The sequence below is a fragment of the Pinus tabuliformis genome, chromosome Q, assembly GCF_031772625.1.
Source record: "Pinus tabuliformis cultivar Carrire ecotype Pingquan chromosome Q, CPIR1, whole genome shotgun sequence".
NCBI lineage: Eukaryota > Viridiplantae > Streptophyta > Pinopsida > Pinales > Pinaceae > Pinus > Pinus tabuliformis.
The window spans coordinates 531895105-531918676 of record NC_142296.1 but is presented as its reverse complement, the minus strand read 5'-3'; the positions used below and the strand labels follow the sequence as shown (position 1 = coordinate 531918676).

Here is a 23572-nt window from a genome sequence, read left to right as displayed (position 1 = left end):
TTTAACTTTTTAAGTATAAATATATGATTATAAACTTGAGAAGCCCAAGCCAACTTTTGACATAGTTTCTCTGGGATATTAAAAGAGTGGTAACCTTCCTCTAAAATCCTTAGCTAGGGACTTTTCATACTAATAGATTTCTCTATTTTTCCATTTTTCTTCTTATTGCTATTGATGTGATGTTGGCTGAGTCTCAAACAACATGAATTGCATGGTTTTTTTGGATTGGGAAAAAAAAGTAAGGTTTCCCTTTCTTGGTCCAACTTGTTTGATTCATGTCTCCTCTTTATCACCTCTAAAAGGTGAGATGATGATTTCTTAGCTATGTTTTTGTACCTTCTAATAACATCTCACTTTGAGGGTATCATTATTATTTTTATGGAGCCACATGCTTAAATGCCTATGCTTTGTTTCACTTGGCATTTATGTCTACTTTCCGCAATACACCCAAATTTGTTATTTTTCCATTTTTTTGGCTAGAGAAGTCTTTGCCTTTGGATATGCTTTTTTAGACAACTTATCTCTAGAAAAGCTTTGTGCTTAAAAGATGTGTTCTAATAATTTAGTTCTTGGATCCATTGAGAATGATTGTATTCTATGATAATATTATTAGGTAAATCTTTACTTAGGACAAGTTATATACAAATTCTCTTAATAATCTTCCTTGGGTAAATCTTATTTTTATTTATTTATATATTGTAGCTTATTTTATTATTAGTAAAATAACATGTACAAAACTGTAACATAAAATGGAGGGAGTGCTTATGCAACCACCACAAGCACTACCCAAAGTTAACAAAACTAAAAAAGGTTGGCTAGCTCGAGCCAAAAAACCTAAGTAAATAAAATCACTATTAACAACTCCAAAAACCACAGTTTGAAGACTTAGGCATAAACACTAAACAATAATCAAATTTAAAAATGAAAAAAATCATCATAGTAATTAAGAGTAGAGCCCCATTTAGTCATTGGGGTATCTACATCTGTATATTTTTCTTGGCTATCATTATCATGAAATGGCTAATCCAAAATTCAAGAATTGCTTATCATTTTGCCCCAGGCAAGAAGCTAATTACGCACATACTCTCACCTTTTATGAACCTACTTTCACACCCAAAAACAAGGCTTGTTTGTCACCTTGGTGTTAGCGTGTTAATGAAAGTTGCAAAGGGCTTGGTGGTTCTTTGTTCATATTTCAAGGGGCCCCACCCTCAAGAAACGTAGAGACCTTGAAGATGCTTCAACTCCATGCAAATTTTCAAAGTTGCACTATAATATGCATTAAAACATTGGTATAATTAGTGCACAATCATGCTATAGGAAAGTTTGTGCAAGTTCACAAGCATTAACCAACACTTAAATGCTATTATTCCAAAAGGAGCGAATGACTTCAACATGATCAAGAATGTAAGCATAGTGAAAAATAAGATCTAGGGATGTTGGTTGTCTACTAAAGCAACTTTCCATGAAATGGAGGTAGGAAGGCATTGACGACACAAAGGCTCTGCATAAGGCCATGTAGATATTGCAAAGGGATAAAACCATAACAAATATTTCAGGATTTTGGTTTGTCCACAATGGAGACACCTTGGATTATGTAATCCCATGTATGTTAATCATTTATCCACTAGCATATTCCCATAATAAAAACTATTCAAAGAGATCCTTCTTTGGCTTGAACACTAGCTTCCAAAGGTTTCATAGTTGGAACAATGGAATTTTCTATTGGGATGATTCTCCCCAAATATTTTTGAATTGATCCTATAAATTTGGCCTAAAATATAGCCATTTATAACTCAAATAGGCTTTTGATGGGTGAACATTGTGGTATGACCCCATTTTAATTTATCATGTGACTTGAGGCACTGGTAGACTCACTTGTAAATAAGATCAATTGGGACTGGGCTTTGAGTTAGCCATGTTGAATCTGTGCTTAAGAGCCAACAATGGGAGTCATTCCATTGAAATGTCAATTAGGGATTTGGCTCTTTGAATACCCTTTTGAAATAGCTACAAGTTTGAGAACCATGTAGACTTGCCCAACACCGTCTCTTCAAGCTAAACTAAGGGAGACCACTATAAACAATGTTTATTAAACAAAAGGCTAATTTGCATTGAGAGATCCTTGCTTTGCAACATTGACTTAATGACTTCTTAAACTTCCAAATATCTAAATCACAAAGTTACAAACTATCTTACCTTACATACGAGTAACAAATTAGGTTCGTAAAGAAGACCCTTGGGTAGGCTTCTTGCCCAACAAGGAACCTTATTAATATGGTGTATGGAAAATGCCTTATAGGTTTCATTCTAGCTCATGGACTTAAATGCCTATTTAGCATATAGTTCATATGCTAAAATATGAGTTTTGATACTCCTCCCCTGTGATATTCCTAATGGGTGCAACTTAAATACTTGTTGATCTTGTGAAACATTTCTCCATTGGTAATGTTAACCCTAGGGAAATTCTTGAGGGCTTTTTCTAGAGGTTAATAGGCTAGCTTAAATACCACCATGAGAAGTAATATACCTTAGTCAAAACTAGAATTTTCGTGCAAATATATAACTTAGCAACAATTGACAACACACAAACAACATGCCTATCAATTTTATTTTTAACCCTTTGCACCACCACTTCCCATAAGTTCTTTAAAGAAGTTTGGAAAACAAAGGGGATGCCAATAAATTTAAATATTTGGCTTGGTTGAAGTTAGAACCAATTCTAAGTTTCCAACTAGTTTGAAGCTATGCATGAATCATCAACAAAATGGTTGTTCAAATTTGGCTAATGATTAAGCTAGAGGGAAAAAAAAGTTGGCATCAACATTATGCCAGAGCAAACAAGCTAAGTCTTCAACAACCAGCACATGTAGGGCCAAGACAATTTTAAGAAATTTACCCAAAGAATTTTCATCACAGTCTCAATTTTCTAGATGAAAATAAGGACCCAATGAGATTTGAGCCCAAGACTCATGTGAGCTTGGAACAATAACATCTACCAAAATATCTACCATTACAATTAAACATTGCCAACTCTTAATCTACATAATGCAATTTCACAAGCATTTAACAACACTTTCATCACAATTCTTCCATAAGATGTAAATAACTCTAACATGATTAAACATTCAAGAAGAGTGAAAATATAAGCCCTAAGGAAGATGGTGACATAATAGAGCAAACAAAGTCTTTGTGTCAACTATTGGGAGGTATTGTTGACACAAAGACTTTGCTTAGGCCCATGTAAACTTGGCAAGGAGATAGAACCAAAACACATATTTCAAGATTTTGACAATAAAGGCATCTTGGATTTTGCAGTCCCAAATATGTTTAACTATTTATCCACTAGCATATCACCAACAATAAAACCATTAAAACAATCTTCTTTGGCTTGAACACTATAGGCTTCACAGTTGTGACAATGAAATTTATCTAATTGGATTGAACCCTCCAAATGTTATTAAATCTATGCTAAAAATTTGGTTTGAAACAGAGCCATTTATAACTCAAAATTAGCTTGTAATAGTTGAAAGTTGTAGACCCCATTTTTAATCTCACAACCATGTGACTTGAGGTGCCATTTGTAACTCAAAGTTAGCTTGTAATAGTTGAAAGTTGTGGACCCCATTTTTAATCTCACAACCATGTGACTTGAGGTGCCTTAAACCTAGTTGGAAATAAGATCATTTGGGACTAGGCTGGGAACTTAACTCAAAGTAAGCTTGTAATAGTTGAAAGTTGTGGACCCCATTTTTAATCTCACAATCATGTGACTTGAGGTGTCTGTAAACCTAGTTGGAAATAAGATCATTTGGGACTAGGCTTGGAACTTGCTATAGGATAAATTTATTCGAGTTTAGGCATAATGAATCGATGCTTAAGAGCTATCGAGTTTAGGCTTGATGAATCTATACAAACTTGTCAACCGAAATAAAAGCTGAACTGAACATACAAGCCCCTCAACAACCTTGGGACAGAGCAAGTAACCGACTTCTTCAACAACACATACATGCCTGAAACCATTTAAAATGGATACTTAAAAGTTTCTGTGAAAAAGAACCCAATAAAATTTGATTCCAAGGCATATGTGATCTTCATACAGGAGCATCCGCGGAAGCATCTACTCAGGCACATAAAAGATTGCTTTTATCTAAGAGATCCTTATTGTGGAATAAGATCAGCTGTGGTTGTTTGTTGCTGCACTTGCATAACAATATTTACTATACTGGATTAATATTTTTTCGAATTAGCTTCACACTTGTATGAGTCGCAGCAATTTTGGACAGGTTTTCACTTTTCAAAAATCGTCTAACAACGTTTGAATCTCTTGGGGAATAGTAATATGGCGGAAGAATCGGCAGCACAGCGGAGGGAGAGGCTAAAGGCTCTTAGGGAAGCCCAGGAATTATTGACTTCAGAATCTCCTCAACCACAACAGGAAACGAAAACTCAACCAGAGGAAGCAGAGCAAGATGAGTATGTTTCTATCGGTGCTTGCATTTCTCTTCCTTTTAATTTACTCGCGAATCGGCCCTGAAAGTACACAATTCATATTTATTTCCGAAGAAAGATTGAAGCTCGTATACTCAAAATTCTCTGATTCACAAGGCGATTCCAATCTGAGAAAACCCCTGGAAACCCTAAGATTTCATGTTTCTGTTGTGTTCCCTTAACTCACATTTTTGCTAAAACGCATATGCTATTCTTTACTAATAAAAACATAAACTCAAACCCAGCAAAACAAAGCTTAAATCCTTGCTGTATTAAACCCTATCTTTACCGTACTTTAAGGTTTTGACATATTCATTGCATGTATTTCTCACCTGTTCGAAATGATTTTATGGGGAAACACACTTGCGCTGTTTTGACTGAGGCAAACTTTGGCGGAATCTGTAATAATATTGTGTTAAACACTGGAAACAGTGTTTACCTCTTGCACGTGAAAGTGGGATTCTGTTGTTTTCCACATGATATGAGAAAACTGGATTAAGTGTCAGAAATAAGTGACTGAGATTTGTACACATCGTAAACTCCTTTCCTGCTCCCTCTTCCTTCCTTTTAGCTTACTCACGAATGGGTCCTGAAAGTACACAATTCATATTTATTTCCGAAGAAATATTGAAGCTCGTATACTCAAAATTCTCTGATTCACACGGTACCACCAATCTGATAAAAACCTCGGAAACCCTAGAATTTCATGTTTCTGTGATGTCCCCTTAACTCACATTTTGCTAAAAATCATACCCTATTCTTTACTAATAAAAAATTAAACTCAAACCCAGCAAGACAAAGCTTAAATCCTTGCTATATTAAACCCTTATATTTACAGTGCTCTAAAGTTTTGAATGTGAAAATGGGATTCTGTTGTTTTCCACATGATATGAGAAAACTGGATTAAGTGTCAGAAATAAGTGACTAAGATTTGTGCACATCCCAAACTACTTTTGTGCTTCCTCTCCCTTCCAGATTAATTAGAAGTTTATTTAGGCAGCCAGTAGTAGATTGGACAACAAGTCATATTTCTGAAATGACTATGTGCAAGAGAGCTTGGTCGATAGTGCGCTGTCAAGCTAACTAGGGCTGAACTTCTCAGATATCCTAAACTGGATTAAGTGTTAGAAATAAGTGGCTGAGATTTTCGAACTTCTCAGTTACCCTAAAGTGGATTAATTTATTAAAATAAGTGAATGAGATTTGTGCACATCCTAAACTCCTTTCTTGCTCCCTCTCCTCTCTGTATGAATAACAAGTTTTCTTTAGGCAGTCAATATGCTTTGAACAAGTCAGATTTCTGAAATGACCATGGGCAGAGTGCTTGATCGAGAGCGTACTGTGGAGCTAACAAGGGCTCAGCTTCTCAGATATCCTTAGTTTTAAGTACCGGCTGAGGTGTATTGATTTACCCATTGATGCTGGAGAGTTTATAAGGAGCTAAAAGGAGGAACAAGTATGCAAATCATTTGGTAGGTAAGGTATTTTAAGGGAAGACAAATCCCACCCGTTGATGATGAAAAAATTGTAAGTAGCTAGGAAGAATTGGACTAAGAATGCCAATTCCTAGACAAAGAAGATTTCGTGAGGATAATGTTAAATGTACTAGATTGAATTTTTTTGCTCTTGACTCATTCCTTTTATAAATCAAATGGTTTCTTAGCACATCACTTGGAATCTATCAAGTGCATTGACCATTAATGGAGTAGTTCAAGCTTGAGCCTGTGAGAATCAGAAACATCAATTGACTTATCCACCAACTGCATCAATGACTTATCAATCAAGACATAAAAAAATGAGATATTGTTTGGTCCATGAATGAAAACATTGTGAGGATCTAGGAAGAGAGATTTTGTAAGGACAATGCACTAGATAGAAAATTCATACTCTAACCTATTCCGTCTACTGATTAAATGGCTGCTTATCACATCAGTTGGAATCTGTTATGAGCACTGACTATCAATATACAATCGCTCAAGCTCGAGCTTGTGAGAATTATAAACACATCAATAGAACTGTACACCAGTTGCATCCATGTGTTATCAATCAAGACATCAAAAATTGACATCCGATTTGGTCCATGAATGAAATGAATATTTAATTGTTATGTCTTTTGTAAGATATAAAGGATAAATGCTGATACAAATAATTGAAATTAATGTTTTGTTGAACCTGGTATGTATGCATTTTCCTTAGGTGGGCATTTATGTCGCGCTTATCTCAATTGCTGATTCACTTAACCTGTTTGCAGGCAACAAGACATGAAATTCCGTAATTATCTTCCTAGAGATAAGAACCTTCAACAGAACAGAGTAGCTCCACCAACCATCCCTAAATTTGATGATCCTGTGGCTACTGCTCCATCAGCAACAAATGGGATAGAGGTACTGTTCTTTTATCCTTTCTAATCCTCTTTTAGAGGGAATTTTAACCAATGAACTTCACTGTATGATATTCAGTGGTTGTCAATATGCATTTTCCAAAATGGATGCTGATTCAAATGATTTGTAGGATCCAATTATCAGCATAGCCCCCAAAAAGCCAAATTGGGACCTACGTAGGGATGTGCAAAAGAAATTGGACAAGCTCGAAAGACGAACCCAAAGGGCCATAATTGAACTTATGCGTAAGTCTTTCATTGTGGTTGTTTATTCTAGAACTTGTAAAAGTACTTATTGAATATTTTTATTATCTCTTGTTCTGTGAGAAAGTGTCAAAATGCCTGTTATGTTTTATATTACAGGGATGTTCCTTGATCTCCCTTGCCAACTGTTGAAAAATGTAACTAGTGTCAGTCTTCATAATTGTATTTGAGTCACAATGTAATGTATTTGTCAAAAGAAAGAAAAATAAATTTATTGTAAAAGAAATTGACTTTTAAAGCATGGGTTTCATGCTTGGGTCAGTGATTTATAGGTCAAAGCCTCCATTGCAGGCTTCTGGGGTTTATGTCAAGAGTCCTTGTCCATATTCTTATGTAATAGACCCTTCTTGGGCGTTATCTATCAAGAAAGAACTTTATTTTGATGTAAATTAGGTCTTTTAGGTCTCCTCCACCAAGTCGGCCTCAAGCTGGACAAGTCAGCCTAATTAGGAGGCAAAATCCACTATATAAAGGCAGCAACTCAACCTCATTTGGATCATATTCACAACAAGTTCTATCTGCAGTAGCTGGAGGAAGAAAAGAGAGGGAATTCCCTAAGGAGGAAAACCTAGCGAAGAAGAAGGAAGTCTTTGTCAAGCAAAAGAAGTTGAATTTTCTCCCTCTACTACCACACGTGTGAAGTTTTTGGGTTGCTGGGAGGGCCGGAATTTTAGATCTGCAGTAGGGCTGAAATTCTGGTAGCTGGGGGCTGAAAAATTCAGTGTTGCTGCCGGGTTGAAGCTGGAAGGCAAGAGGAGACTACTGAAGTTTGTAGAATCATCTTGGAAAGTTGACTTGGTGGAGGAGGATGGTCTTTTGGTCAGGTCTAAGGTCTTGGTTTGTCTCAATTTGATTTGAATCTATTAGTGGAAGAGTTTGACTGGGTTTTCCCCTATAGAGGGGTTTTAGCCATGGGTGAGTGCCTAAATCTGGTATTGTTGATCTTCATGTTTTGATTTGATGATGGTTTGATGAAAAAAAGATAAAAGAAGAGCATAAAGAATGTTCATAAGACTACAAGAATATCACAAGTAATTATCAACATAAGAGAATCTTTTTGCCTTTTTGATTCTCTAACACCAACCCCTATTGGTAGGGGATGACCTTAGGGACAACCCTGTATCCCTGTTAAATCCATTGCTTAAACAGGTGATTTCTCTTATGCCCCTTAATGGTTTTGTAGTGTAGTTATGCAGTCTTTTCAATCATACTTATAACTGTGGATACTCTAGGGTTCCTCATCATCTTTTGTGGCATACTTAGTGAGAGAGTGAAGGCCTGTGCATGCTCACTTGAAAAAAGAATAAAAATACCCAGTCTTCACATAGCTACCACAGGGACAAATGTAGACACAAACATGGACAACCCCTCTACATTCAAGCAAGCTAGGCTTAGAGAGTCCTACCCAATGATTGATAACAATGAGAATGCTGAAGTACCTTATCTCTCTGTTAGGACACCATAAGGGTCTTCTACTCTAGAGGTTTGGTCTCCAATAAATAAGAATTTGCTAAAGATGTAAAATGTGCAATGGAGGGAGGATGCAGATGATAAATTTTTCATGGAAAATGGGATTGCGTTTAAGTAACTTCTTGTCCTCATTTCAAAGAAATGGCGAGGAAAATCAAATTGATAGGTTTAGATATATTCCCAAGGTTTAAGAGTGACATTGTTAGATGTTGATTTTCTAGTGCTAATTAGATGAGCACAATTTTTTGCAACTGATAATTACTTCCAATGATATATGTTATTACTTTAGCACACCCCAAAACATCATTAAGCAAATATACTCAGAAAATTCAATTGTAAATGCAACAGAAACAATAAAGATCATAGTAGAATAAACATGCATAGTAGACACCAGAATATTGCCATGGGAAACCCAAACTTGGGAGAAAACTTAGCAATCTTTTCTAGGAGAAATTGTTCAGTTCAACAAAAGTACATTTTGATATTTACAAGTCAAACTTGGTTAGCCTAGACCAAAAATACAACACTGGTCAAACAGGCTGAAATTTGGCCTTTTGTAGCAGCAGATCAACTTGGTCAAGCTACCCATAAATACTGGGTCAAATAGTCAAACAATGCAACCCACATGTGCGAGGTCAAACTCGGTCAACTATAGGTCAAACAGATCACAAAGCAGCTTGGTCAAAGCAGGTCAAACATACCTCAGAAACAATAATAATTAGAAAGGTTGGTCAACGCAGGTCAACCAAACCTCAGAAACCGAAATAATTTATTTCTTCTTTGTCAAGTAAGAAAGCTTTTTCCAAGCCCCAAGAGATAGCTCAAATGGTCGAGTTCCCGTTGCTAAGCACTTTCCCAGTTGGGAGGTCACGGGGTCAAATCTCCTCGACGCCCTCGGGGTTAGGCCTGATATGGCCGACCGGCAGATCCCTTCGGGTGGAACTGCCCCGCTTCTCTACGTGGACGTAGCGGCCACTCATTGAGTGCCCGTGAACCACATTGAAAAAAGAAAAGAAAAAAAGAAAGCTTTTTCCAACTACTAATTATTAGAAGTATAATGAACTAGATGTACAAAAAGTTATCAACATTTCATTGTCCAGTTAGAGAGGACTAGGACAGGCTGGAAAAATTTGCTATATGAAGATTTCAAGATCTCCTCAACAAATGCATTTGGATCAAGATATTTGCTGTATTTTTAGTTCAAGTTGTTAAATAACTTTCTTATTTTGTATATTATATCCTTAAAAGTTGCAACAAACTCTGGTTGTAATCATTTGTATAAATAAAGAAAAGAAACTCAGAAGAAGGGTTGGAATTTTGGAGAAAAACCCAGATTGTATTATCTCTGTAAAAGTGAGTGTGGACGATATTTGAAGTGGATCAATCATAATAGATTCTTCTTTCAGCCATTTGCAGTTTTTTCTGTTACTTTGTGTGAATTTATATCTTATGAATCACATCGTTTTGCATCTATAAAATATTCAATGTATATGAATTACTCTTTGAGAGGCTAAAGTTGAGTATCAATTTTCCCTTGGTTCAACTACAACAAACTTAATAAGGAAAGAGATTTATGAGTGGATTCAATTTGTTTCTATCATACCTCTTCTTGTTTAGTTTGTGTGTCGAGTATTTCATGTTTTCGATTGGAAAATGTGCAACATGAGTGGAGTGCTCGTCAAAACGCTAAGCCATGTTAGAAACCCTTAGTTGATGGGATTTCCACTAAAAGCATGTGCTATATCTTGTGTGAATGCAACCAAGTGGCAAATAATCCCTCAATAGACCAAGCACTTGACAAAATGTGTATGGAAGTAGTAAAAGGAGGTCCCTTGTGAAAAATCGATAAAAATATTGCTTATTGCCATCAATGGGTAATTATTCAATGTATTTAATCTTGAGAAAAAATAGACACACATATTTTTGGACAAAACATCCTTGAAAAAACCCCGAAGGGAAAAACAGTTATTTAGATCTGAGGGTTTTATTAATTGTCAACAAATTTTGCAATCGATGAATATTACAATATTGTTTTCCAAACCCCGTCAAAGCTCTAGCAAAATATTTCTTCACCTCCATAGGTTGATCTAACCCCCGGAAGGCTCACAACCTCCGTCTGCACCCTGACACGCCCCCACATTGGCAAACACTGCTTGTATCACCCCACACGTGCGGCTTTTGGACCCTCTGATGCTCATGGCCTGGTCGGAATCAACCAGTTGGCTCTTCTAGCAACTCGTACGACCCTCATCACAATCTCGTACGATCTATTGAGAAATCTAGGGCATGAATAGTTAAATATTTCTCTGCTTGATAATTGCTTGTGATATACTTTTACTTCTTAGCTTATAGTCTTTTCTTTGTTATGTTATTATTGTGTTCTTTTTCATCAAGACAATTACCGATATGCATAATAAAAGACAAGTGACATAGTGTGTAGGTTTGTCAGCCAGGGCCAAAACCTATCACCTCTTGAGAGGAAAACCTGATCAAAATTCTTCTAGATCTTCAATTGACGAGTACCAAGGCCATGACACAGACCCTTGACTCTAGTATCCTCCCAATAACCTTGTCACTAACCTTGATGCTTTGCCTCTTCCCTTCCTCGACTTTCTTCTTGATCTCGAACTGCTTTCCTCGGCTCCTTCTAGAGAAACTCGGTCTCTATTCTTCACACTGCTGCTTCTCGGCTTCCTCTAGAGAATCTCGGTCTCTAGGCTTTTACTGGTCTCTTCTAGAGAAACTCGGTCTCTAGATCTCTATCTCGGTCACCTAGAAGAATCCTTCCTTCGCTGCCCTAGAAGAAACCTCTCCTTCGCTTGCCCAGAAGAAACCCTTCTTCGTTGCCCCAGAAGAAACCTTTTTTCGCTGCCCTAGAAGAATACCTCCTTCGCCGATCCAGAAGAATCTCTCTTCGCTATACCCAGAAGAATCCTCCTTCGTTGACCCAAAATAACCCTCCTTTGCTTGCCCCAGAAGAAACTCTTTGTAGCCTCTTTCTTTGCACTTCTCTTGATCAAATGCAAGTCAAGTTACTTGCCTCTAAGTGAGGCCCAGTGTGGCTATATATACACCTCCACACATGTCCTTTAGGCCGACATGGTCTCTAGAGGTTAGGCCGACTTAGCATGTTCTTCCATCGATGTAGCCCAACTTGAAGAGGATAAAGGACAAGGTCTTGGAGGATACTTTACATAGACAAGTTTGACCGTTTACAAAGTGTAACATGACTTCATTACATGGCAATGACTCTATCATTTTATGACTAGATGACAAATAAATCCTAAAGACTCTCAATGGGAGTCTTGACTCAAGTATAAAATCTCTTGCTTATGAAACCCATGGAGCAAGTCAATACAATAATTTTATTTTTCTTCTTTACATCTCATTACATAAAATCATAATTACATGTCATTATGAAGACCGAACCTAGTTACACTTTTTAACACTCCCTCTTAACTAGGGAGGTATTCATAATGGTACTTGGACATTCTCAATTTGAAGAATTTCTCATAAGAAGAATTCGGATTTGTAACTCATTTGTATCACATCATATCAACCAACATGATTACATAGCAAGGCCTCGACTAACAACTCCTTATCTCCACAAGATCTGAGCTCAATGCTGGTGAGACCAATGATTTATAGACACTCTCATCATTGTCTCTCTTGGAACATCCCCGTCTGGGTACTCAGGGTGTGTTCCATGAGGACTATTCTTATCTTGGACTCCCCAACCCTCAAAGAATATTGGTCCTCCACGACTACTCTTCCATTGGATGCCCTATCTCATCCCCAAAGAGTATCAGATGCCAAATGATTACCCAATCCTCCATTCTGTCTTCCCAGGTGAAGATCAGAATGACATGTCTATCTCTCCCTCTCAAATATGGAGGACATATTCCAATAAAGGAATGTACTCATTCCTACCGAAAAGGAATGTACCTAAGCTCCCTCTTGGCTTAGGAATTTCCAAGTTTCTTCCAAGTAAGAAACTTCTTTTCAGGCTCCCTCTTAACTAGGGACCTACAACAACTCCTCATGTGGAACAACAAGCTGCCTGAAGAACTCCTCTCTTTTTCGATGTCATCAATTTCTTTTGTCACAGAGTCTTCATCTTTTGGGTCTCCTTTATAGGGCAGAAACCATCCATCACTTTCATCCATGAGTTAGTCATGTCTTCATTTCATCAGAAAGTGATCCATCAGATTTCCATCTGGCTTTGCTTCATGTCATTCTGCTTTCCTGCATATTTTCCGGAAGGATCTTACATCCCTCAATATGGTCCTCTTGGAAGTCCTACATAAGCCCATCTTCCCTTTGGCAGTCCTACATAAGCCCATCTAGATATTAGTTCAAAAATAAGAGATGAACACTTAAATCAAAATTACCTTTGCGATGGTCTTTCATCATGACATCAACCTGTAGGTGTCAGCATCCTGTATGCAGATTGACACATTTCCCAAAGATATCCATTGTGAAGGGTCTCCATCTTTTTCTAACTCCTATCAGAGTCTTCATATCTTTTTGGGAGATATTCTAGTCAAATCTTCTTGGACTTTGGATGTTGAACGCCTTCTACCTTTGTGGCATATTTTTCACGATCTCTTCCTTTCTTTTCACACTTCATTCCCAGGAGCTTCCAATCAAAGTTCCTCAATTTTAGCCAGCTTCCTCATGATTCATATGAGAACATATTATGTTGATTTCATCTAGTGTGATTTTATGCTCTTTTGCAATCTTTCGGAGGAGGAGATCCCTTCTTCTCTTGATCATGTTTCCCAAGGTGGAAATAGTGATCCATATTATTTGCAACCATATGACATGAATTTCATAATAACCTATGTAAGCATACATACCTCATCTTTCCTTTCGGTCATCCAGACTTCCTGTAGCAACTTCATTTGAACGAAAGAACTTTATCCTTTAGACCTGCTTTCCTGCTATGTCATCATACCATCATCCCTTGAATCCCACGAGTTGGAATTCCTGATGAAACTCTTTCTTTCTTTCTAGATTGGTGAATCCTTTGATGAGGATTCCATTAGAGAAGCTTGAGGATCTTTCATATCCTCACCTGGCAGATGTTTCCTTATTGACTATAGTATGATGATCCCCGTCGATGATGACCTCTACTTCTTTTAGATTTCAATGAGGTTTCCAAGAGCTTCTTATTCTTTGTAAACAATAGAATTTATTCCAAATATTCTTTCTGCTTCCCATGTCAAGAGCTCTTACTTCTAATGCTTCTATCACGATGCTATTTTCTAATCTGATGCATCCTATCTTATTTACATTGCTTCCTATCTATAAATTACAAGTAGAAACTACCTTCTTCATCTCGGTCATAGTAGAAATCCTTTTTCTTCTTTCTTCTTAAGCTTCTCTGTCTCAACTTCTTTCACTTCCTTAGTAATATAGGCTTCTTCCCTGTCCCTCTTGCGTTTAAGACAATCTCTTCTATAGTGCCCAAGTTTCTGACAACCATAGCATCTTTCCTTAGCCATGTTCTTCTTTTTCTTTGGAGGACCAAACTTTCCAAATTTCCCTTTTCTTTTTATCACTGATTGATCCCTTCTATCTGATCTTTTGTTACTTTCTTTCTTCAACCTGTCTTCTTCTGCCTTGCAGAGAGACCATAATTTGATGAATGGGATAACTTCCTCTTCCCTAGTAGATATGAGGTTACCTTGTTCATCAGTTAATGCATTTAGAATAACGAAGATTATTTTGTTATCAGATACCATCTCTCCTAGATCCTGCAATTGCCCTTTTATTTGAGATGCTTTTGAAAGACACGAGGATATCCCTTCATCCTTTGACACCTTCAATTTATATAGATCAAATCTAAGTGATATGATCTTTTCTATCGTGCTTTTAGAGAAAAGTTCTACCAGCTTATCATATATTTCTTTAGATGTCTCCAGCTCGGCTACATAGGAAATGAGAGGATCTTTGATAGATTCCTTAAGAATCTTGAGATCCCTTTTCATGAATTCAGATAATGCTTGTTCTTTGGATGGCTTGGAGACCTTTCCATGGACATGATCAATGACTTCATTTACTTCGAGGACTATATCTATCCTTCTTTTCCATGCAAGGAAGTTTGATATCCCAACTAGCTTATGGTTCTCCTTGAAACATGAAGTCATTTTTACTAGATTAGATTATAATAAAAGGTACTTACTTGTGAAGATAGAATCTTCAACTTGATGACGAACTTGTTGCTTCAGATGATCCTTTTCAAATGAGATCCTTGCTTCAATAGAGAGAAGATTGCCTTTTGATCTAACCTTCCTTAGATTTGAAGAGCTTCCACTTCTTTGGTGATGTATGAGTGATGATCTCTGAAGTGCTTCTAGGGTTTCGGTCTTTCTTCCTGCTTCCTTCTTGAAGATAATTTCAAGACTCTTGTTGGTGTAGATTTCTTCGATCTAGGGTTTTGAAGATCTTGCCCTTGGTAGCCCTTGGATTTGCTACGATCCTTCTTTGAAGCTTGATTCTTGTGTGTCTACTTGCTTGAATGCCCCTTCTTGACTTCAACACCTAAGCTTCCATACCATGTTGATAAATCTAGGGCATGAATAGTTAAATATTTCTTTGCGTGATAATTGCTTATGATATACTTTTACTTCTTAGCTTATAGTATTTTCTTCGTTATGTTATTATTGTGTTCTTTTTCATCAAGACAATTACCAATATGCACAATAAAAGACAAGTGACATAGTATGTAGGCTTGTCAACCAGGGCCAAAACCTCTCACCTCTTGAGAGGAAAACCCTGTCAAAATTCTCCTTCTTGATCTTCAATTGACGAGTACCAAGACCATGATATAGACCCTTGACTGTAGTATCCTCCCAATAACCTTGTCACTAACCTTGATGCTTTGCCTCTTCCATTCCTCGACTTTCTTCTTGATCTTGTACTGCTTTCCTCGACTCCTTCTAGAGAAACTCGGTCTCTATTCTTCACACTGCTGCTTCTCGGCTTCCTTTAGAGAATCTCTGTCTCTAGTCTTTTACTAGTCTCTTCTAGAGAAACTCGGCCTCTAGATCTCTATCTTGGTCACCAAGAAGAATCCTTCCTTCGCTGCCCCAGAAGAAACCTCTCCTTTGCTTGCCTTGAAGAAACCCTTCTTCGCTGCCCCAGAAGAAACCCTTCTTCGTTGCCCCAGAAGAATACCTCCTTCGTTGATCCAGAAGAATCTCTCTTTGCTATACCCAAAAGAATCCTCCTTCGTTGACCCAGAATAACCCTCCTTTGCTTGCCCCAGAAGAAACTCTTTGTAGCCTTTTTCTTCGCACTTCTCTTGATCGAATGCAAGTCGAGTTACTTGCCTCTAAGTGAGGCTAAGTGTGGCTATATATACACCTCCACACATGTCTTTTAGGCCGACATGATCCGTAGAGGTTAGGCCGACTTAGCATGTTCTTCCATCGATGTAGTCCGACTTGAAGAGGATAAGTGACAAGGTCTTGGAGGATACTTTACATAGACAAGTTTGACCTTTTACAAAGTGTAACATGACTTCATTACATGACAATGACTCTATCATTTTATGACTAGATGACAAATAAATCCTAAAGACTCTCAATGGTAGTCTTGAATCAAAAATAAAATCTCTTGCTTATGAAATGTTAATTTTAGGTATGTTCTATGCTTAGAGCAATTTATTTCAATTTTCACAGTTAGCTCAATATCTTTTCCAACTTAGCAATCACATCAGCATAATAGTAAATTGCAGATAGAACATAAACATAAATCGCAGAAGACAAGACAAGACAAGAGGACACAACATGTGGTGCTAGCCAGGGACAAACCCCAATGTGGGGAAACCCTTGATCAATTCTTCTTATATGTTCTTCAATAGTTCAACAGAGAGAGAGAAAGAGAGAGATAGTACATTTACAACAAAAGTCAACACTTTGACTTATCTAAATAAGAGCATAGATCATCTCTAAGAAGATGATACATGAGGTAGCTGAACTCAGTTGAAGACATGTTGCTTCAACTGATTCTCCAAGGTGACTCCATCGCCTTGCCGCACCTATCGTTGTGCTGCTCCTCATCATCATGCTGCACCTCACCGTGCTGCACCATGCTACACCCATCATCACTATGCTGCATCTCATCATGCTTCACCAATCATGACTGTACCATGTACTTGCTGCACCAAGTATCATTGCTGTCCCAAGTACTATTGCTGCACCTTGCTGCACCATGTACTTGCTGTCCCATGTGGCATTGTTGCACCATGCTGTCACACTACTAGCATTGCTGTCCCACTGTTAGTGACAACTGCTCCTATGATTGCTTACTGCACCAAGCACCATTACCTAGTTGTCCCATTTACCTTGCTTCAACAAGCACCATTGCCTAGCTGTCCCATTGCTTGCTGTACTAAGCACCCTTGCCTAGCTGTCCCACTGTTAGTCATTGCTTTCACTACTGTTTATATTGTGATTGGTTAGGGCATCTAGTCATGCTGCGACAACCCTTAACCATCCACCAGAACAACTCTTAATCTCTCCAACCCTACTAACGTAGAGTCCTCCATGTACGTGCTGCTATGCTGGGCACAAATCTAGCCCAAAACCTCTCCATGCTATCCCTGTTTTAACACAGTGCCACGCTGTCACCTACAACCCACTCAAAACAGACTTCCCTTACCTTTTCGCTGCCCTAGACGGACCTGTGTTCACTCGGCCTCCAAGCTCAGCTCCTCGGCCCTCTAACGACAACTCGGTTAGCCCTGAAACAGACCTTAACTCCCTCGCTGTCCTAGCCTTCTTGCTGTGGCTTCCATAGAGTTGCCTCTCTCCCTTAGCCGAGTTCCTTGGGCTCCTTTGATGAGCTCTTGTGATGCACTAATGGATGTGTAGAGTTGTCATAGGCTAGGGCTTGCTAGGACTGCGGTTAGGGCTTCCTTAGGGCTGCGTTTAGGGCTTCCTTAGGACAACGTCTAGGGCTTCTTTTAGGACAACGTTAGGGCTGCTTTAGGACTACAGCTAGGGCTTGTTTAGGGCCTCCTCCATAGCTGCGTTAAAATTCTTCCATGAGCTCCTCTAGGTCAACGTAGATCCCTTCCATAGCTTCGCTGACCTGTCTTTTTTGCTACGGCTAGGGCAACCTCCTTTCCTCCAACGTCTAGGGCTTCCTCTCCTAGATTTCTCTTCCACTAAAATGCAAAGCGAGTGGAGAGAAATCAAGAGAGTATTGTGTGTAAATGGCTCTCAAGTCACCTCCTTTTATACTAAAGCGTTGAGCACATGTGTGGGTTATTTGGTTGTTGGCCGACCTTGACGAATTGTCTCATAACACAAATAAATTCATAACTCCATGAATACTTATCAGAATCGGATGATCTTTAGATCAATCCTACACCTCTCGATGAGAGAGATCCAAGAAAAATAGCAGCTGCCATAAATAAGATGACCCACATGGAGTTTGGCCCTAGTTGCCAATTTTAACACTCCCTCTGAACTAGGGAGAACTCCATCCGCTGATCCATTTGCCAGACTGTACTATCTCCGCCATCAGTGTCTTGCACGCTTTGCTCTGCACTGTTCTGCTCTGCCTTGCTGAACCATGAAGAAGAAGAATTGATTGAGAATGTCTCATACCTTTCTCTATTGACCCGAAGTCAGTTCCATATGAAGAGAGTGTGTCATGCTACTCTTATTGATCCCAGATCAGTTCCAAGAGAGTGAGTCATATCACTCTTGCGGACCCGAAGTCAGTTTCATTGATCCCAGATCAATATCAAAAGAGAGTGTCTCAAACCACTCATACTGATCCCAGATCAATGGAGGTCATCTTAGCATAGGGAGTACGATAGATACAACGATGCGTCCATCGATAGTACTACTATGGTCCCTAACCCCATTTCCCTGCTCATTGGCCAGATGAGAGGTACTTCTCATGAGTCCGAGACTGCATGGGTTGGATGCCTCGACAGGAGAACCACTCATCTTGTCCATAAGTCGCCACAGGGTATCACAGGGGAAGGTTGAACCATTCACCCTGTACACAACGCACCATTAGGGGAGGGTGAGTCGCCCTATGGTCGCTTGTTGCTCCAAGAAGTACCCCAAGCCCCTCGGAGCTCCCAGAGCTCAATGTATGCATCCTACAAGACCCTCATAAGAGGGTCTCTTAACGACTCCAAGTCGTTCTGGAAAGTCACAAATTTGACCTTTCCTCGGGGCTTCGACAGAATGTCTGCTACTTGCACAATAGTCCCAATGCGATGGAGCCTTCTTGCTCATCGATGTACCATATCCCAGATAAAGTAGTACCCGATGTCTATATGTTGGAGCAATTATAGAATACGAGATTCCTCAATAATTGAATCCCCCTCTGGTTGACACAGAAGATCACAATGGTAGCCATCATGTGTACAAATAGCTCGCTGAAGAGCTTCCACAACCAGGTAGCTTCACACGAGGTCATACTCGTAGCTATGTATTCAGTCTTAGCAGTGCTCAAAGCAACCGTCTTCTGCTTCCTGCTCATCTAGGATATCGTAGCAAAACCCAAAGAGAATCAGCACTCAGAAGTGTTCTTGCGATCCTCCACACTGCCTGCCAAGTCAACATTCGAATAATCATGCAGCTTCACATTTCCGGCAATGTATCTCAATCCATGAGACATTGTGCCCCGAAGATATCTCAGAAGATCCTTGGCACTAATCCAGTGAGGCTCAACCACATATGAGCTCAACATGCTAACTGCAAAACATATGTCCGGACAGGAGTTCACCAAGAACATCAATGCTAGTATGAGTTTATGAAACTCAGAGGCATTTCCCAAATCAGGTCCGGCATCACTACCACATAACTTTTGAAAGTTAAGCTCCATCGAGGTAGTCACGGGCTTGCAGTTTACCATTCCAAATCCGGAATCCAACTCCCTCTTACTTTTGCAAATGAGAGGGTCTGCACCTGTCAGAAAGAGGTCGTCCTCAGAAGGTGCCGGTATGAGAGGTCTATCATCCACAACCTTCAAGCAATGGTTTGGATCGGCTTCACTCCTAGTGAATCTCAACTTCATCAGACAACTATCAATCCTCTCATACTATGCCCAAGGTGTTTTGCTTCAAGCCATAGAGGGCTTTCTTCCACCTGCATACATGAGATTCCCGATCATGAATCTCAAACCCCTCGGGTTGTTCCAAACCTGTGGACCTGCTACATGAGGGGAATGGTCCCCTTGTAAGATTTTCCTTTGGTACATCTCAGACATGTACCTTCATGCTCTTTTTGAATTCAGGCATCCCTGTCACCATTTGACTCACATCGGGTAGGGCCCCATAAAGTAGACCTCCGGTGCTATAGATGAGATATGTCAATTGACATGATCCCCAATGGACCATCCTGCAACTTGATACAAATTGCCAACCCTGAACCCATGAGTAAAAGCATCTTTGAAAATTCTATTTTCAAACACGTACCTTTCCATCGATGAATGCCACCCTGAAACCTTTGACTTCCATTGCCGAAATGGACACCACGTTCTTTTTGCGATCAGGTACATAAAAGAGATTCTTGTAAATGAATCGAGTTACCCTCATTCAATTGAGGGGTAACATTCCCTACACCCTTTCCGGGATAGGTGGCATCGACTCCAAGTATAATCCCACGATTATTTCCATCTCTACCAAATTAGAGAGAGCACCCTTCTATCCGATGAAGTGCCTTGAAGCACTACAATCAATAAGCTAGATTCCCAAAGAGTCTGAAGGAGAGGGCCAATATAAGATAATGCTGCTTTATCTTACCAAAGACAACATTTGATTCTTCATACATGGGGTTCCTTGCTTTCTTTGAAGAGTCGGCTATTTCCTTGATGCCCTGCATTACCTGTCATTCCTCCGATCATTGAATATGTCCTTGGAATGATTGTTATCATCATCAAGTGATGTGTCCCTGCCATTCAGACACTCCTTCGCATAATGGCCGAACTTATTACAAACAAGGCATCTGCCTTTCCTTCTATCCTTAGATCCAGACTTCCCATTGAAGTGATCTTTAGGTAGGCCATCAGAAGCTTCCGTTGTGCCATTCTGATAATATTCTCTGCTTCGACTTCCCTTGGTGAATTAGAAGAGGGATGAGGAATCCATTGATCCTTTTGTCTTTTCCCAACTGTCTTCGGTGATTGCTCTTTCACTCTTGCTTGGGCTTTATCTTTACCTTAGTTCTGATACCATGTTAATTTTAGGTATGTTCTATGCCTAGAGCAATTTATTTCAATTTTCACAGTTAGCTCAATATCTTTACCAACTTTGCAATCACATTAGCATAATAGTAAATTGCAGATAGAACATAAACATAAATCGCAGAAGACAAGCCAAGACAAGAGGACACAAGATGTGGCGCTAGCCAGGGACAAACCCCAATGTGGGGAACCCTTGATTAATTCTTCTTATATGTTCTTCAATAGTTCAACAGAGAGAGAGAGAGAGAGATAGTACCTTTACAACATAAGTCAACACTTTGACTTATCTAAATAAGAGCATACATCATATCTAAGAAGATGATACATGAGGTAGCTGAACTCAGTTGAAGACATGCTGCTTCAACTGATTCTCTAAGGTGACTCCATTGCCTTGTCGTACCTATCGTTGTGCTGCTCCTCATCATCATGCTGCAACTCACCGTGTTGCACCATGCTACACCCATCATCACTATGCTGCATCTCATCATGCTTCACCAATCATGATTGTACCATGTACTTGCTGCACCAAGTATCATTGCTGTCCCAAGTACTATTGCTGCACCATGTACTTGTTGTCCCATGTGCCATTGCTGCACCATGCTTGTCACTACTGTCCCATGTGCCATTGCTGCACCATGCTTGCCACTGCTGTCCCATGTGGCATTGTTGCACCACGCTGTCAGACTACTAGCATTGCTGTCCCATTGTTAGTGACAATTGCTCCTATGATTGCTTACTACACCAAGCACCATTACCAAGCTGTCCCATTTACCTGCTCCAACAAGCACCATTGCCTAACTATCCCATTGCTTGCTGTACTAAGCACCCTTGCCTAGCTGTCCCACTGTTAGTCATTGCTTTCACTGCTGTTTATATTGTGACTGGTTAGGGCATCTAGTCATGTTGCAACAACCCTTAACCATCCACCAGAACAACTCTTAATATTTGCAACCCTACTAAGGTAGAGTCCTCCACATACGTGCTGCTGTTCTAGGCACAAATCTGGCCCAAAACCTCTCCACGCTGTCCCTGTTTTACCATAGTCCCACGCTGTCACCTACAACCCACTCAAAATAGACTTCCCTTACCTTTTCACTGACCCAGACAGACCTGCGTTCACTCGGCCTCCAAGCTCAACTCCTCGGCCCTCTAACGACAGCTCGGTTAGCCCTGAAACAGACCTTAACTCCCTCACTTTCCTAGCCTTCTTGCTGCGGCTTCCATAGAGTTGCCTCTCTCCCTTAGTCGAGTTCCTTGGGCTCCTTTGATGAGCTCTTGTGATGCACCAATGGATTTGTAGAGTTGTCATAAGCTAGGGCTTGCTAGGACTGCGATTAGGGCTGTGTTTAGGGCTTCCTTAGGACTGCATCTAGGGCTTCTTTTAGGACAATGTTAGGGCTGCTTTAGGACTGCGGCTAGGGCTTGTTTAGGGCCTCCTCCATAGCTGCATTAAACTTCTTCCATGAGCTCCTTTAGGTCAACGTAGATCCCTTCCATAGCTTTGCTAGCCTATCTTTTTTGCTACGGCTAGGGCAACCTCCTTTCCTCCAACGTCTAGGGCTTCCACTCCTAGATTCTCTTCCACTAAAACGCAAAGTGAGTGGAGAGAAATCAAGAGAGAATTGTGTGTAAATGGCTCTCAAGTCACCTCCTTTTATACTAAAACGTTGAGCACATGTGTGAGTTATTTCGTTGCTGGCCGACCTTGACGAATTGTCTTATAACACAAATAAATTCATAACTCCATGAATACTTATCGGAATCGAATGATCTTTAGATCAATCCTACACCTCTCGATGAGAGAGATCCAAGAAAAATACCAGCTGCCATAAATAAGATGATCCACATGGAGTTTGGCCCTAGTTGCCAATTTTAACATGAAACCCATGAACCATGTCAATACAATAATTTTATTTTTTTTCTTTACATCTCATTACATAAAATCATAATTACATGTCATTATTATGACCGAACCTAGTTACACTTTTCAACATGACCTCCTATTGGAAAATATGGCCTGCACAAGAAATCTTGGCCTTTCTCAGAGAAAAGACGACTCTCTTGGAATCCTCATGGCCTCAATAATTCGACTTCCCTCTCTGCAGAAAAACTGTGGAAGAATTCCTCCTCCGGATCTTAGAAAACTGGAAGAATACTGATGAATGAAAACCTTGAAAAATATTCATTGCTTCAACTACTACTGAAACCCTCACTGGTGTCAACCCCAATCACAATGATCATTGATCTCCAAGGCTGCCCATCAATTTCCTTTATAATCTCTAGTTAAGAAATCAATGGTCTGAAATGGTCTAATCAATGACTAAGATCACTTAGAAACTTTTCTAGAAGTCTCTAAAGGAAAATCGGTCATGTATCAATTATTAGCAATTACTAATTAATTAATCTATTTGCCTAAGTTAAAAGTAGGAAAATAATCAAATTTGATTAATTAATCTAATTAAGACATTTCTATTCAAAATGTTGAAGAATGTAACTAGCTTCGGTCTTCATAATTGTACTTGTCAAAAATAAAATTTATTATTTAAGAAAATGACTTATTAAAGCATGGGTTTCGTGCTTGTGTCAAAGTTTTGTATGTCAAAGCCTCCATTGAAGGCTTCTAGGTTTTGTCTTGAGTCATTAGAGTCATTGTTATTTTTATTAGACCCTTCTTGGGCTTTTGTATAATGCAAAAAAAATTATTTTTGAGTCAAAAAGGTAATTTGTCACGTCCACTCCAAGTCGGCT

The 23572-nt window shown here is 39.2% G+C and overlaps 1 protein-coding gene across 1 annotated transcript; it reads left to right on the top strand.

Annotated features, from left to right (window-relative positions):
- Positions 1–3830: 3830 nt before the first annotated feature.
- On the top strand, positions 3831–7170 carry LOC149220550 (uncharacterized). The gene is made up of 4 exons (XM_089387134.1): positions 3831–4128; positions 4339–4476; positions 6743–6875; positions 7003–7170. The coding sequence occupies exons 2-4, from the start codon at positions 4343–4345 to the stop codon at positions 7168–7170; spliced, it is 435 nt and encodes a 144-aa protein (XP_089243260.1). The 5' UTR covers positions 3831–4128; positions 4339–4342.
- The last annotated feature ends 16402 nt before the right edge of the window (positions 7171–23572 follow it).